The 16458-nt window shown below is 45.9% G+C and overlaps 1 protein-coding gene across 1 annotated transcript; it reads left to right on the top strand.

Moving 5' to 3' along the window:
* Positions 1–169: 169 nt before the first annotated feature.
* On the top strand, positions 170–8290 carry LOC113144000 (NACHT, LRR and PYD domains-containing protein 3-like). Its single transcript, XM_026329633.1, has 11 exons — positions 170–519; positions 1165–1312; positions 1691–1816; positions 2112–2237; positions 3341–3402; positions 3529–5311; positions 5401–5574; positions 5808–5981; positions 6098–6271; positions 6776–6822; positions 6919–8290. The coding sequence occupies exons 2-11, from the start codon at positions 1185–1187 to the stop codon at positions 7434–7436; spliced, it is 3312 nt and encodes a 1103-aa protein (XP_026185418.1). The 5' UTR covers positions 170–519; positions 1165–1184; the 3' UTR covers positions 7437–8290.
* Positions 8291–16458: the final 8168 nt, after the last annotated feature.

Genomic DNA, 16458 nt, shown 5'->3' with positions numbered 1-16458 from the left:
AGGACCAACTCTAAATGCTCTCCTTTTGTTTTGCAGTGAATCCTTTATTTATTTCTTCTGCACCAAACGCAGCCAGCTGAGTGCAGACATGCATCATTGACGGGGACAATATGTTAAATAATAGTTGGAATGTATTTTGATAATATTTTTCATAATTCATTAAATATGACACTAAAGTAGAGCACTGAGTTCTTCCTGTATATTTTGCTGATGTCATGAAGTTGTTGGAAAGTAGATCTGTCCTTGGTTCAGCTGATGAGTCCGTGTGCAGCAGGCTTCACCTGACGGACCTGACGGACCTGACAGACTACTGACTGCAGGGCAGTCCCACTTCCTCACCTTGGCTGCTGCTGCGATTCACATGATTTTCCTTATTTTTCTGAGCTTTTAGTTCCAGACGAACCTGAATGTAGCCTGAGGTCTTGGTGGGAAACCTGAGTCACTTCAGGCAACAGCTCACCTGTCAAAGTGTTTTGTCCTCAGGTTTGGATCGAGGTGGTCATCAGATCTCGGGACTGCGTGAGTCTGATTTCTTTTCTCATTTCACTTCCTGTTTGTTTCAGTGTGGAAGTATTGATAGTTATTTGTTCAGGGTTGATTGGAAATAAGTGATCGAAGTGTTCAGCCTGTGAACATTTTCTTCTCTGGTTTTCCTTTTGAAGGTTTTTGGGAGTTGGTTGACTGATTGTACCTGGTTTGAGGGTCTGAGGACCGAGCTTTGTGACACTGTTTTATATAAATAAAACTATTTTTTGGTTTTGTTCCAACACTAATGCTGTGATACATGTGAGTTGGCAAGTTGCCTGCTTGTTGGGGTGAAAATATGTTGCTGCACCTGTTCCTGCCCAAGAATCTGTTACGAAAACGTCGTCTGCGTGTGAAAACATTTCCTGTCCGGGCTCAGATGTTCTGCTGTTTTTATTTGAAACAGTGTTATGAGCTGATGAAACACACTGAGGAGAGAAGAAATCATTTCATAAAAGCATTAGATGTTTTCTGGACTCTCATAGCTCTGCTGGATGTCAGAGACACATAATGGTTTGATTTTTGGTGGTTTCTTCCTCCTCTTTTATGTTTGTGACTTCATCACGTGTGGCTGGACAAAAGTGAATGTAAATATCTGACGTGGATCCATTGTTTTGTTACTGATGTTACCATCACAAGTCAGAACCAGGCTCAACAGGATGATGAGTGCTGCTGAGTCCAAGAGTCCAAGCGGCTCCTGTGCATGGATATTGGATCGTCCACACCAGTGTGAGGACAGAAGGGAGGGACCCAGTCTGTGTGGGGACCATGACACCAAAGTCCACAGGTGAAACGATAAAATCAACTTTTCATATGAGGCCATAGTCGGTGGTGGTGGTGGTGGTGTGTAATATTCTGCCCGTCATATGTGTAAACAATAAAAAGGCCTATCAGTATAAATGAGTCCAGCACCATGTCCACAGCTCCTCTAAGTGTGAGCTCAGTAATAAACATATGACAGAAGACGTCTAATCAACATACATTGTGTTATTGTTGTTTAATACGACATTTACCAATAGACCCAACTAAAATATTTCAGCCTGACGGAAGCTCAATGAGGTTTTTGTACTTGGGTCCCACTTTATTAGGAAACCCCTGTGTCAGACCTGGTCAGTTTATTAGGAACCCCTACTGGTCATATACATGTGTGTTGTTTTTGTTTCAGGATCCTTCAGAAACCAGAATCTCCTGGACCCTCAGCCAGAGGTGTGTCCTTCAGCAGCGACAAATCAAAGGACATTGTTGTTGACTTTAAATTAAAAGGAGGAGAAAGACATTTACCTGCCACACAGTGAGTAGCTGTCGTCTATTGTCCTTCCCTTTAATACGACATTTAGCAACAGACCCAACTAAAATATTTCAGCCTGATGAAAACTCAATGAGGTTTTTGGACTCAGGTTCCACTTTATTAGGAAATCCCTGTGTCAGACTCGGTCAATTTATCAGGAACCCGTGTCAGACCCGGTCAATTTATTAGGAACCCTTGTGTCGGACCTGGTCGGTTTATTAGGAACCCCTGTGTCAGACCTGGTTAGTTTATTAGGAACCCCTACTGGTCATATACATGTGTATTGTTTTTGTTTCAGGATCCTTCAGAAACCAGAATCTCCTGGACCCTCAATCAGAGGTGTGTCTTTCAGCAGCGACAAATCGAAGGACATTGTTGTTGACTTTAAATTAAAAGAAGGAGAAAGACATTTACCTGCCACACAGTGAGTAGCTGTCGTCTATTGTCCTGCCCTTTAATACGACATTTAGCAACAGACCCAACTAAAATATTTCAGCCTGATGGAAACTCAATGAAGTTTTTGGACTCTCCAGAATTTAAAGCTTTACAGAAACTTTACTGTTTGATATTCATCATTCGCAGACCCAGTCAGTTTATTAGGAACCCCTGTGTCAGACCAGGTCGGTTTATTAGGATCCCCTATGTCTGACCCAGTTATTTTATTGGGAACCCATGTCAGTTTAATCCAACAATCCTGCAGTAAATACATTATTTTGCCCACCCTGTGTGTATCAACAGAAACAGCTCCAATCAGAAATATCTTCAGCTGTAGAAACTAATGTCTCCATGAAGGAAAAGATTTAGTTCCTTGAGACCTAAGATGTCTGTTTTTTGGACATCACTGTAAAATACTCATTTTTAATGAATTTTTCTGGATGGATGGTGTAAAAACATTTTCAAGTGTGACAGAGTTTGGGACAGAAGAGCTACAGATTTTTCAGTTGAACACATTCACCCTGGGAGGTGTCCAATACACCCAGATCTGGGCTTGTATTGAAAGACATCATTCATGCAGTTGTGGTTCGGCTCATACCTATCTCATAGGTCTTGGTGACTTGGTGAGCTTGTCATGTTCTCTTGCCTTGTGTCCCCTTAGGCTTGGCTTTAAGCTTAGAGTCTCTCACTGCGTATGTAAAGGCAGCTGTATAAAACCTAGGAGTTATTTTCAGCAACCTAGACACATCAGCAGTGATGTATCCTAAGGGTCCCAGCCATAGGTCATCAGTCATTGTCTAGTATCTGGGTGACTGATTGATCCTGGCAGACACTGAGCAGCTCCTCTGTAGGTGTTTTGCTCCAGGGCACTTCAGTAGTGTTCCATAAGGGAGGGAGAGCTGTTGGACCTAACCAAAGTCCTGAGCTGAAATCTTCAAACATCTCAGTGGCATCAGCAGGACTAGTAAAGCTTTAACTCTACAGGGACTCATCAGATTCACGGTTCACAACCAAATCTCACCTCCTGGACCTTTAACTTGTGTTGGTCTCTGTGTGGACAGACATCAATCGTTTTTCATGATTCCTCCACAGAGTGGACCAGGAGAGCCCCCCAGTCTTTCAACAGAAGGAGCAGGCCGACTGTCTGCAGAGCAGTAAGAGGATTTCTATAAAGGTTTAACATGATGGATAAAGACTAAAATGATGGAGATGTTTCTCTGTGGGGAATAAATCTGTATGTTCATTCTTTAAGGGAATGTATCTGTTCCCTGTTCTTTCAGGTTCTCCTTCCATGTGTCAACATCAACTCAAGTACAACCTGCAGAAGAAGTTCCAGTGTGTGTTTGAGGGGGTCACTAAAGCAGGAAAGCCAACCCTTCTGAACCAGATCTACACAGAGCTCTACATCACAGAGGGAGGGGCTGCAGAGGTCAATGAGGAACATGAGGTCAGACAGATTGATGCAGCATCCAGGAAACCAGACAGACCAGAAATAACCATCAAATATGAAGACATCTTTAAAGCCCCACCTGGAAGACATGGACCAATCAGAACAGTGATGACAAAGGGAGTGGCTGGCATTGGGAAAACCTTCTTAACACAAAAGTTCACTCTGGACTGGGCTGAAGACAAAGCCAACCAGGACATCCAGTTCACATTTCCCTTCACGTTCAGAGAGCTGAATGTGCTGAAAGGGAGAAAGTTCAGCTTGGTGGAACTGGTTCATCACTTCTTCACTGCAACCAAAGGAATCTGCAGGTTTAAAGACTTCCAGGTTGTCTTCATCTTTGACGGTCTGGATGAGTGTTACCTTCCTCTGGACTTCCACAACACTGAGGTCCTGACTGATGTTACCAAGGCCTCCTCAGTGGATGTGCTGCTGACAAACCTCATCAGGGGGAAACTGCTTCCTTCCGCTCGCATCTGGATAACCACACGACCTGTGGCGGCCAATCAGATCCCTCCTGAGTGTGTCGACATGGTGACAGAGGTCAGCGGGTTCACCGACCCACAGAAGGAGCAATACTTCAGGAAGAGGTTTGCAGATAAGGAGAAGGCCAATACAATCATCTCCCTCATAAAGACCTCAAAAAGCCTCCACATCATGTGCCATATCCCGGTCTTCTGCTGGATCACTGCTACAGTTCTGGAGGATCTGTTGGAAACCAAAGAGAGAGGACAAGTGCCCAAGACCCTAACTGAGATGTACATCCACTTCTTGGTGCTTCAGCTCAAAGTGAAGAGCATCAAGTTTGATGGAGGAGCAGATACAGATCCACACTGGAGTCCAGAGAACAGGAAGATGATTGAGTCTCTGGGAAAGCTGGCTTTTGAGCATCTACAGAAAGGCAACTCGATCTTCTATGAATCCGACCTGACAGAGTGTGGCATCGATCTCAGAGCACCCTCAGTGTACTCAGGAGTATTCACACAGGTCTTTAAAGAGGAGAGAGGACTATACCAGGACCAGGTGTTCTGCTTCATCCATCTGAGTGTTCAGGAATTTCTGGCTGCTCTTTATCTCCATCTGACCTTGATCAATCTGTCATCAGAGGAACAAAAAACCCCTGAGACGTCTGAAACAAGAAGAGACCAATCTGCAGAGATACTCTTCTACCAGAGTTCTGTGGACCACGCCTTACGCAGTCCAAATGGACACCTGGACCTGTTCCTGCGCTTCCTGCTGGGCCTTTCACTCCAGAGCAATCAGACTCTCCTACATGGCCTGCTGACACAGACAGGAAGTGATGCTCAGACCAATCAGGAAACAGTCCAATACATCAAAACCAAGTTTGGTGAGGATCTGTCTCCAGAGAGAAGCATCAACCTCTTCCACTGTCTGAATGAACTGAAGGATCGTTCTCTAATGGACGAGATCCAGTGGTACCTGAGATCAGGACGTCTCTCCATAGATAAACTGTCTCATGCTCAATGGTCAGCTCTGGTCTTCATCCTACTGTCATCAGAACAAGACCTGGACGTGTTTGACCTGAAGAAATACTCTGCTTCAGAGGAGGCTCTTCTGAGGCTGCTGCCAGTGGTCAAAGCCTCCCACAAAGCCCTGTAAGGACTGAGGGCGTTTGCTTTATTGAAACCATACTTATTAACAATCTACATCTGTCTTTTACATGTTTTCCTCTACCTCATTTCAGGCTGACTTGGTGCAACCTGTCAGACAGAAGCTATAAAGCTCTGGCCTCAGTTCTCAGCTCCCAGTCCTCCAGACTGCGAGAGCTGGACCTGAGTAACAATGATCTACAGGACTCAGGAGTGAAGCTGGTCTCTGCTGAACTCCAGAGTCCATACTGCGAACTGGAAACTCTCAGGTCAGATCAATGTTGAAGTAGATATTTTTCATGATCCATGCTATTGAAAGAGCCCCTCTCATGGGAAGGTGCTTAAAAATATGTTTTGCTTCTGTTCACGTTTCTGTGTTGCTTTCTGTTCAGAGGAGGATTAATGTTGTGACGGGGCTCATCATCTCTCTCCTGTAGTTTGTCCTCTCTCTGTAGCTTCTTGTTCATCCTAAAGATGCTGAATTGAATTATTGTCATCTCAGGCTGACTTGGTGCAACCTGTCAGAGAGAAGCTGTGAAGCTCTGGCCTCAGTTCTCAGCTCCCAGTCCTCCAGTCTGAGAGAGCTGGACCTGAGTAACAATGACCTGCAGGACTCAGGAGTGAAGCTGGCCTCCGATGGACTCAGGAGTCCACACTGTAAACTGGAAACTCTCAGGTGAGGATTTAGTTTTTTCTGTGTCCACTTTTGAGACAGAAATTTCTGACTGAGGGTTTGTGAATCCTTTTGTGTGCAGTACTCTCAGATTATGTGCTGTGGTTTGTGCTTCGCAGGTTGTCAGGCTGCCTGATCACAGAGGAAGGCTGTGCTTCTCTGGTCTCAGCTCTGAGCTCCAACCCCTCCCATCTCAGAGAGCTGGACCTGAGCTACAACCATCCAGGAGAGTCTGGAGTGCAGCTCCTGTATGCTGGACTGAAGGATCCACACTGGAGGCTGGACACTCTCAGGTATGAAGAGGTCGTCATTTTGGAAGATCTGTATTGTCTGATAGAGGATGGTGTTTCTGTTTTTGCCCCATTTACTTCATTTAGGCTTTGGTAGGACTAAAAACACACTCAGTCTAACAAAGCCCAGAACAAACCACCACCAGAGAGTAATTGATCTGGGGGCAGTCGACCCTCAAGACTGACTACCCAGGGCCAGCAGAGCCCTCATGCAGCCATAGTACCACTGGCTACAGTATTAAGTAGACCAGCAGAACATAGCCCCCCAGAAAAGGACAGGGGAAGATGGCTCAAAAAGGAGTTGGGGGTGTGACTTCCAAACTAGGAGTGTGTTGGGAACCACTGGGCAGAACCCTCAAGAACGCGTTCTCAACTGTACCGGTCATGTTCAAACAGAACCTGTCGTAAATGTTTTTTTGCATTTGAAGAGAGTAAGTGAGCAGCATGTATGAGTGATGTCATGTCCATGTCTGTGTGCTGATCTCACACCCCCCCTCATCCTTTCAGGGTGGAGCCTGATGGAGTCCGATGGTTGAGATCAGGTCTGAGGAAGTGTAAGTGTGTTTTTAATGAGATTCATGGAAACAGCTCACATGCGTCAATGAACAAATCGATCTGTGACTGCAGCTGTGTCGTGTTCTCTCCGACAGATGCCTGTGAACTCACCTTCGACATCAACACAGTGAACAAAAAGCTCAAACTGTGTGACAACAGGAGGGTGATGCTGGTGGACGAGGATCAGTTGTATCCTGATCATCCAGACAGATTTGACTTCTGCCCTCAGCTGCTGTGTGCTAATGGTCTGACTGGTCGCTGTTACTGGGAGGTGGAGAGGTGCGGGGTGGTTAATATATCAGTGAGTTACAGAGGGATCAGCAGGACAAACGGTGAGTTTGGAAGAAATGATCAGTCCTGGAGTCTGCTCTACACTGAAGGAGGTTACTCTGTCTGTCACAATGACAGAAGAACGCATTTCACCTCCTTGGTATCTGAAAGAGTAGCCGTGTATGTGGACTGTCCTGCTGGCACTCTGTCCTTCTACAGTGTCTGCTCTGACACACTGACCCACCTCCACACCTTCAGCACCATAGTTACTGAGCCTCTGTATCCTGGGTTTGGGTTTGGTTCTTGTTGGTCTGGATGCTCAGTCTATCTGTGTCCTCTGTAGCAGACACAGTCTCCTCCTGCTGGAGAAACTCACTCCAGCCTCTGCAGCAGGGCTGACCAACTCCAGTCCTCAAGGCCCATTGTCCGTACCTGGTCCAGGTACTCAGCACTGAGTAGGGCAGGGATAGCTGGAAAACTAGCAGGACCGGAGTTGGCAGTTTAGCTGTACACCAGCACACAGAGTTGATGTTATTAACACTTGACCTGGTCTGTAATGGGACCGTGGACATGAGCCCTTCAGACTTAGTTGTTTTATTGTTGACCCTCCATCCTGATTCGGAGCTGGTTCGAGATCGCTGCAGGTTTAACAAGCTAATCCAGATGTTTTGCAGCTCCTTCTGGGCACCCTGAGGTGTCCCAGTGCAGGAATTGGAAGAGGGGGGAATATTAGCCGGGTGGCAGGCAGGTTCCAGGACCCAGGCATGTGGGCATTCTTTACAGATCTGAGATCTGTTGTGTGTTTCTGTTGTGTGTATTTACCCAGAGATTCTTCTTATGGAACTGAGTCTGTGTCGAACAGAAATCTTTTTCACTGTCTGTATAAACATTCATGTAATATTCACTCTGAGGGAGCTATGGCAGCCCTGGGAGGTGTGTGGAGGTAAAATTCAATCTTTTTTCTCTCCAGCATTTATGACAAAAGAGGTTGAAAGAAATGTTTTTGTTTTTGTGATGCTCTTTTCGGCCACAAGAGTGCGCCACTGCACCGCATTCACCAGAGGGCGGTCTGTCTGCAGACTGTCTAATCAGGACTAAAACTTTTTTCTTCCTGGTGAGTTTATTGTTCCCATTCATTGTAAACACAAGGTGCACCTGACAAAAACCAAACAAATCTTTGACTTTTCTCTGCTTTCACTGATCATAAGCCACAGACCTGCATGTTATGGTTTATAACATTATCTCAGACTGACATAAACTGTTAATTATAGATATTATTGTGCAATAAAATGCAGACTCCAAGTGTTTTGTTTGCAAAAATACTCAGTAGGATAAAACCTCTGTGATTTTGCATCTCTGGTATAAATATGGTGGACAAAATACCAGAAACACTTTCACTGTAACAGAGTCGAGTTGAAGCTGCAGCCTCCAGGTGAGTGAGCAGCTGAAACAGTGTGAACATTATCACCTGCATGAAATCAGTGATGTCTCTGGGTTCATATACGATAACACTGTTATCAAACCGTAATTATTCCACTTTGTGTGTTTTTACGCATGACGGCCTGAGACAACAGCAGGTGGAAACAGGCGCTCATGTTTCTCTGCAGACTTTCTGTGAGTCTGTTCCTCCACCTCTTTATTTACCACCTTCAGTGGGGACAAATAACAACCTCAGTAAATATGCAGCATTAAAGTCCCACATGGGAACTTCAGTAAAGATGAGATCGTTCATCTGAAGTGCAGAGATGTTTTCCAGACAAGTACCTGTGTCGTCTGTGGGGTCTGTGTGGGACTCTGAACGTCCTGTTCAGCTCATTGAAGCACAGAAAAACGAATTAAAAATGTGAGGAGAAGCCTCCGACAGGAACAGAGCCAGCAGGGCGATGAGGCCAAACAAAGAAGATGGATTTCAGAGGGAAGACTAAACCTTCCTAAATCAGTTAGTCCTGAGCCCATCCTGACCCCAAAGCGGCTCATCCGGCCTTTGAAGCGTGCAGTTCAGGGGGAGGAAAACTGATCGGCCAAATGTCCGTCTCTTAAGTGACAAAATGCCCCGAGGTGACACACACACACACACAGCTGGACGAGGGAAAAAACACTTCTGACTTTGTCTCTGATGTGAGGACAGCTGCAGCTCAGACCACCTCGAGTTCAACACAAGTCCAAGACCAGATCTGCTAGAGTCAAGTATAAAGACCGAGTCCCCAAATGAGATGGAAAAACCTTTAGTACCATCCCCTAAATCTCCAGGAATAATTCACAACAGTATTTAGAATTTGTACATTTCTAAATACTGACACCAGGAAATTGTCAGAAACAGAAACTAGATCCATCTGTTTGCAAACAAAATGCATCAGAGAGAATTTAGCATATCTGACATGACTGTAAATCAGACCCAGAACCTCAGAGATGCTGTGTCTGCAGCTGAGAAACACAGCTGTGAGAACCACATTTTTATTTCAGCAACATTTCTTTACTTTGAGCTTTTTGTCTTATGGAGCAGGGAGAGGACAAGCCCCGACAAGAGCTTAGAGGATTAAGTTCATTCTCACTGCCAGTCTGACTAATGGAAAGGCCTGCGCGCACACACACACACACACACACACACACACACACACACACACACACACAGGGTGCAGATGCAGAGCTCAGTGTGATCCAGTCCAGTGAACGGTAAAACATCCTGAGGCGTCAAACTGCAGCCGACACTGAAACTGAAGCTGCCTCTTTGCTTCTGTCACGTTTCCAGCTTGGACTCGGGCGTTTGGCATGTTTCCTAAACTTTTAATCAACCTATTGTTTCAGTCAGTATCCTGGTCTCCCCAGCTTCATACTGTGGGGTCTTTTCAGCCTGCAGTCTGGTGTCTTTTCTTGGTTAAAAGAAAAACCCAGTGCTTCTGGTTAAAGAAGCAGAGAGCTGATGCTAAAAAGACCAAGAAGAAGTGAAGAAGCTGATCACCGGGGTCGCATTAAACAACATGGGGCTCAAAGAAAATGTACTGACCCTGCACCCGAGCTGTTAAAAGCTTCTGTTACATATCGATTCAGACCCTGTGCTGCTTCTCACGGATCAAACTGAACACAGGAGGCTCCACTGTGCCTCCTGTTAATGTTCAGTCCTTCAGCCACTGCCCTGTGTGATTGACACACCTGCTGCTTATCAGTTGCTGCCCCGACTCCTCCAGCTGCTTCTGGACAGGATGTTAGAAATCAGCACTGGTTTCTGTGTGTGGAGGAGCGTTTGCAGCGAAGCCATGGATGTGCGGACACCTGCCACTGGATTACTGAGATACTGAAGGAAAACTGCAGGTGAAGCTCTGCAGCCTCTGTTTCCTCTGGTCCCATCGTGGAGATTTCATTCCCCATCTGTGCTGTTCATCTTGTCTGAACTGTGATGTTTATGTTTTCCTGGATCTTTAGAACAAACAGTCATGCTGCTTCGTGTCATGCTCTCTGTTTTATCAGCGGCTGACTGCCGACATTTCAGCACAGTGCAGCTCAGTGAGAATGGACTCAGCCTCAGTCTCCGAACCACCTTTCAGACTAATGCAGTGCCTCAATAGCAGCAGCCCCCATCTCATTAAGAGCTCTTCATTCCCATCGGCCGGGTCCTTTCTGCGGCCGTTTGCACTCGGTATTATCTCTGAGCTGAGAGCAGATCATCATGCTGGAGCCTCTGTGAACAAACAGAGCTTGTTAAAGCCTCCTCACTCCCAGCGGCTCCTTTACAAGTGTGAAAAGATCCCACAAGGATTCATTAAAGCTGCTGATGAACAGAGTGGAGCTGTGGCCTCAAAGTCCCCATCACCTTCCTACAGAGGCCGTGTTGTTGGGAAGAGCAAACACCTGCTTGCTTCTGTCGGCCGGGCTCCCCTGAGCTTTAAACTTTAAACTGTTTGGGGAAATATCACAAAAATTCTCAGAGCTCATGGTTTACGAAGTCAAAGGCCTGTTGTCATTTTACAGATCAAATTTTACAAATCGGTGTTTCAGTGAGCACAGCAGACCTGAGCCTCCGACAAACACCCACAGGCCCAGCGGGTGGACGACACGCTGAACTCCAAACTGACTGAGAGGCAAAATGTGAAGCGCACTGGATAAACACAATGAATTGAGTTTTATTTTGCAAACCCAGCAGGAAATGCAGTGATTCTGTCGCCGTGGTTCCACCTGAGAAGTTTCAGATCAGCTTTGACTGGGCTCACTCTGCTCTCTGTCTTCTTCTGGGGTTAATGAAGCAGAGTCCCAGTGATCCCAGCTCTTCAGCAGGGCTGAAGCTCTGAGGTTTAATATCACAAAAGCTTCCTGTGAGGCGTCACTGAGAGTCCACAAAGAGCTCTTATCTCCCAACTGAAGAGGGATTCTCTTTCCTTTCTGTCTCTGTCGACAGCCTTTTGACCGCAGCCTTTGTGCTTTCTGTCTCACACTCAGAGGTGACTGACCCGCTGGGAACAGACGTGTCAGACAAGGTGCCCAAACCACAGGATTAGAGGTGAGAAAGGGGACGCTGGGATCCAGGTCACGGTCCAAACAAACAGGAGGCTCTGATGTGAAGAAGCAGAAGTTGGTGAGATCAGAAGGACAAAGAAACTGCACCCTGATGTTTATTAGTGCAACATTTAACCTGCTCAGGTTTTCTCTTTTTAAAAACAATCTAATGTTTTCATATGTTCCCAGCACAGGCCTCATGCAGGACTCTGCAGAGTTTACACACTGTATTAGCACAGGCCTCATGCAGGACTCTGCAGAGTTTACACACTGTATTAGCACAGGCCTCATGCAGGACTCTGCAGAGTTTACACACTGTATTAGCACAGGCCTCATGCAGGACTCTGCAGAGTTTACACACTGTATTAGCACAGGCCTCATGCAGGACTCTGCAGAGTTTACACACTGTATTAGCACAGGCCTCATGCAGGACTCTGCAGAGTTTACACACTGTATTAGCACAGGCCTCATGCAGGACTCTGCAGAGTTTACACACTGTATTAGCACAGGCCTCATGCAGGACTCTGCAGAGTTTACACACTGTATTAGCACAGGCCTCATGCAGGACTCTGCAGAGTTTACACACTGTATTAGCACAGGCCTCATGCAGGACTCTGCAGAGTTTACACACTGTATTAGCACAGGCCCTGCATCATCTTCACTCTGTTCTTTCAGCTTCATTCACCTTTTCTGCTGCATGTGTTTGAAGACGTAACACCTACACCTGGACCTGGGCTGTACCAGCTCCTTCCACAGAGGAGGGGGACGAGGGGAGTTATGGTGGTGTTTGAATGTGTCATGAGAAGCAAACGTCGTTCTTTACTTCACCTCCTGTCGGTGCTGAGGTGTGTTTCAGCCCCTGCTGCTGTATAATGTATGTGTGTCAATCAGCTCGTCGCTTGTTGTTGTTGTTTGTTGTTTGTTGCACAGCTAAAAAAAAAGAACTGAGGCATGCAGTGTTGGGGATTAACTCTTTAACAGGAGCACATGAGTTCTTTGTTGCTGTGAGTCTGCAAACCTTCATATGAGACAAAGGCCGACTCATTAGTTCAGACCCAGTTGACACAGAAACACTGCAGCGTGAAAACAACACACAGACACACTACAGTTAAACATAGTGTACAATGATCCTCTCACACTCTTGTCCCGGTTGTTTCCTGCTGCATCTCATTTTCTGCAAACGCTGAGCAGGAATAATCCTGCCCATGACCTGCTTGATCACGTGAGTCTCAGAGTGCGTGGAACAAAACAAAACACGCAGAGAAAAGAAAAAGAAGTTCAATGCTCGACTATGCTGTGACCTCTGACCTCTGCAGACAGCGAGAGATGTGCAGTAATGTGGAGTTTCTCCTCCATCTGCCCCCCTTCTTCTCTTCCCCACTACAAGACCTAAAGGCTGATTCTCTTTGTTTTGCGGCTCGGCTCGTATTTTGGTACCTTTCTCTCAGTAACGCAACAAATACTCAGTAAAAACAAACGCACAACAGTTTTTATCTGGTGTGACGCCAACCAAACTGTTCTGTACTGCAGTACGAAGCTGAGGCTCCTGTACTTGACTCTTTGTACCTCTTGTGATACTTTTACTGCAGTACACTTCCCTGACAGCTATAGTTACTTTGCAGATTCAGATTAATAGAAAATGTAACAAGGAAATAATTTTTGAGTTAAAAAATCTAATCTAATAAATGAACATTCTCATCACCTTTGACTGTGGAACAACAATAATTAATATTATTCCCACTCAGGTACTATTATAAAAGTGTATTTTGATGCTCATACTCAGGTACAGTGTTGATGTGGGACTGAAGGATTTTTAATTCACTTCACTTCACTTCACCTTTATTGTCAAGAGTTTTTCCTCTGACACTGGATAAAAAACTATTCAAATCTGTAGCAGCAAACAGTAACACTAACCCTGGACCTGGCCCTGGACCTGGTTCTAGCCTCATCTCTAAACCCAGGTGTTAATGGCAGCAGCTGCTGATTCTGTCTGTGTGGGTCACTGAGTCCAAATCCCATCCAGAGACAGACAGCAACAATGAACGTGGTGTCGTCAGTGTAATGTGTGTGAATCCAGAACCTGGTTCAGCTTATCGGTCTGTGCCGTAGACCTCCATTGTTGTCCAAAAACTATTAAACACACAGCAGGGAGCCAGACCGCTGGACTGGCTCGTCTTTTTCCAAAAACTAAAGGACTGACAACATGTCGTCACTGTGCAGAAACCACACACACACACACACCACACTCCTGCACTGTAACATGAGCTATGTCTCACACACACACACACACACTTGTTAATATTGTTCATATCCACAGTGTGTCTCTCTCTCTCTCTCTCTCCCTCCCCAGTCTTAATTGCCTCAGTCGACCACTCTGTCTGCAGATGTCTCGCTCCTTAATTTGCGTAGAGAGCAACAATCAGTCCCATCTGTCCCAGTTTTTACTTTCCTCCTCCTCCCCTGAAAAATCACCTCTGTGCCCCCCCTCCACTAAATCTCCTTACTAAGCCCACCCCACACTCCTCCTCCCATACAGGACCCTGTCAGTGGCGTGGGGATTGAAAGCCAATCAAAAAGCTATAGAAGAGTGCTTTGGTGTGCAGGGACACAATCGGGAGGCCGTGGGGGGGTGAGGCTCAGAGGCAGAGACCCCCCCACCAGCTCTGTGTTTGTGGGCTGCAGGGTCCTGTCAGCCACTGTGAATGAAGCTCAGGCTGCAGAAACGGGGACAGATGGGAGGACTTAGAGGGAGGAATAATCACGGCTCGTCCTCAGTTCACGCTGCAGGACGGTGGACTGAGACCTCGTGTTTGTTTCCACAACAAAGTGAAGGGAGTGATTCCCTCAGTGAGTGCAGAGGGTGCACACCAGCTGATGTTAGGGTTACGTTCGCCAAACTCACCTGTTGGTGTTGAGTTGTGACACCTGGCAGGTTTGTAATATTCCCTCAAAACGACTTTATAATTCCTTCAGATTAACCACCTGTGTCCCTACATTACTGAATTCTGTCCTCAGGACTTCACTCGTTCTGTTTACAGACCTGTACATAAGGTCCACCCTTTCTTAGGCTGTTTTTGAGTGTCCACATGTTCAGGACACATCAGGCTTTTCCTGAATATTATGTTCGTATTTTCTCTGTCATGTGACATGAACAGGGAAACATGGGAATCTTTCTGTCTCATCCATCACACTCGACGTAAATGAAGAGGCCACAGCACAGTCTGAAGTGCATGTGTGACGGCTGAATAGCTACAGAACCACACCCCCCACACACACACCCATACACACACCCACCCATTCCTGCCAGGTCGCTCAGCGATTGGTCTGCTGTGTGCAGGTGAGAAACTAGGCAGGTTTAAATGTCTGCTTTTTTTTCTCGTGTGAACACCTGGAGTTGATGTTCTCTCTCCACACCGAAACAGAGCCTTTCTCATTCGCCTTCACATGAGACAGGAACATCATTTCTGTCATGTTTGGGTTTGAGGATCAGCTCTGTGACTCCTCACACTGGTTTCCAAAAGTCACTGAGCTGGAAAGTGTCTGTTCCAACAAAAAGCTTCAAGATTCTAAAGCTGCCAATAAACATTTGCTCTGATTCAGCCAGTTTCTGACTGACATCAGAATTTCTCCAGTTCTTGACAGGCCTGCTTGTTTCCAGACAACTTTTAACAAAGGTCCATCCTCTGGTTCAGTAAAAACTCAGCAAAGCGATGTTTCTAAAACAGGTACTGGACTGAACCTCTGGCAACAGATCAAACGTTACAAACGCTCCTGGCAGGATGAAGTGGATCAGGTGCAGTGCAGGTTTCGAGAACGTTCCTGCACATTTAGGATGATTGATGCAAACATGTAAATCAGGTCAGCCAGGGCAGGACTGATGGGGTGATTGATGGCGTCTTTAACAGAGAACACAATCCCTGATGAGTCCGTCAGACTCGAGTGGTGCTTCTCCTTTGGAGCCTCTATCTGTGCTTTCTGGCCTTTGTCTGCGCTCCCAAAGTGAAGCATTGAGACGAGTGAGGCTTGTGTTGTCCTGCAGCCGCCTTTGTGGACCTCACAATGACCATTCAGCTCTGTTGGTGGTAGAGCTGCTTTTCATCTCTCACTCCAAACATGGCAAAGCAAGAGGCCGGAGAAGATCCTCCACAAAACCACACCCAGAGGGAAAGTTCTGCCGATGTCAGAGACTCATGTTCAGACTTTGTTCACCTGTTGCCTCAACAAAATCATTTTTGCCTCATCTCTGGCAATGTTTAAGTCCAAGCTAAAAACCTTTCTTTTTAGTGGCATATAACATATGACAACTGACAGTGTTTTATCCAAAGTGATTTATCTGCACTCAGTTTCCTCTAATATTAATTAAAAAAAAACAAAAACTGTTTTGTCACTACTTTTGTCCTGTTGGGGGAAACAATCGGACTCACGGTCAGTACTCTAAGTTGATTAGGTTAGGAATCCTTGATCTAAAGCCAATTGGGTCAGGGACTCAGGGGTTAGGAACCCAGGCGCTTTAGTGTTATCCTTAGAATACGGGTCCAAACAGCTGTAGACTTAAATAAGGGGTTTGGGACCTCCGGCTGTAGTCTACTCAATCCTAGACGTAAGATTCCGGGAGTCAGGATCGTCTCCGCAGATAGTCTGTGTTGAGGTACTTTTAGTCCATCAGTGATGGGACAAACTGAAAGTAGGGGACCCACAAATATGGTTCAGCGTAGTCCGATAGTCGATATCATGAGGGGCAAATATGGTGACAAAGTGGTGGCATGCCTTTTTATTTTTATTCTTGCTTATGTATTTTATGTCTTTTATTTCTGTAAAGCACTTTGAAATACTCTGTGTATGAATTGTGCTATATAAATAAACTTGCCTTGCCTTTT

The sequence above is a fragment of the Mastacembelus armatus genome, chromosome 10, assembly GCF_900324485.2.
Source record: "Mastacembelus armatus chromosome 10, fMasArm1.2, whole genome shotgun sequence".
NCBI lineage: Eukaryota > Metazoa > Chordata > Actinopteri > Synbranchiformes > Mastacembelidae > Mastacembelus > Mastacembelus armatus.
Note: the sequence above shows the minus strand (reverse complement) of the source record. Positions and strands in the feature narration are given on the sequence as shown.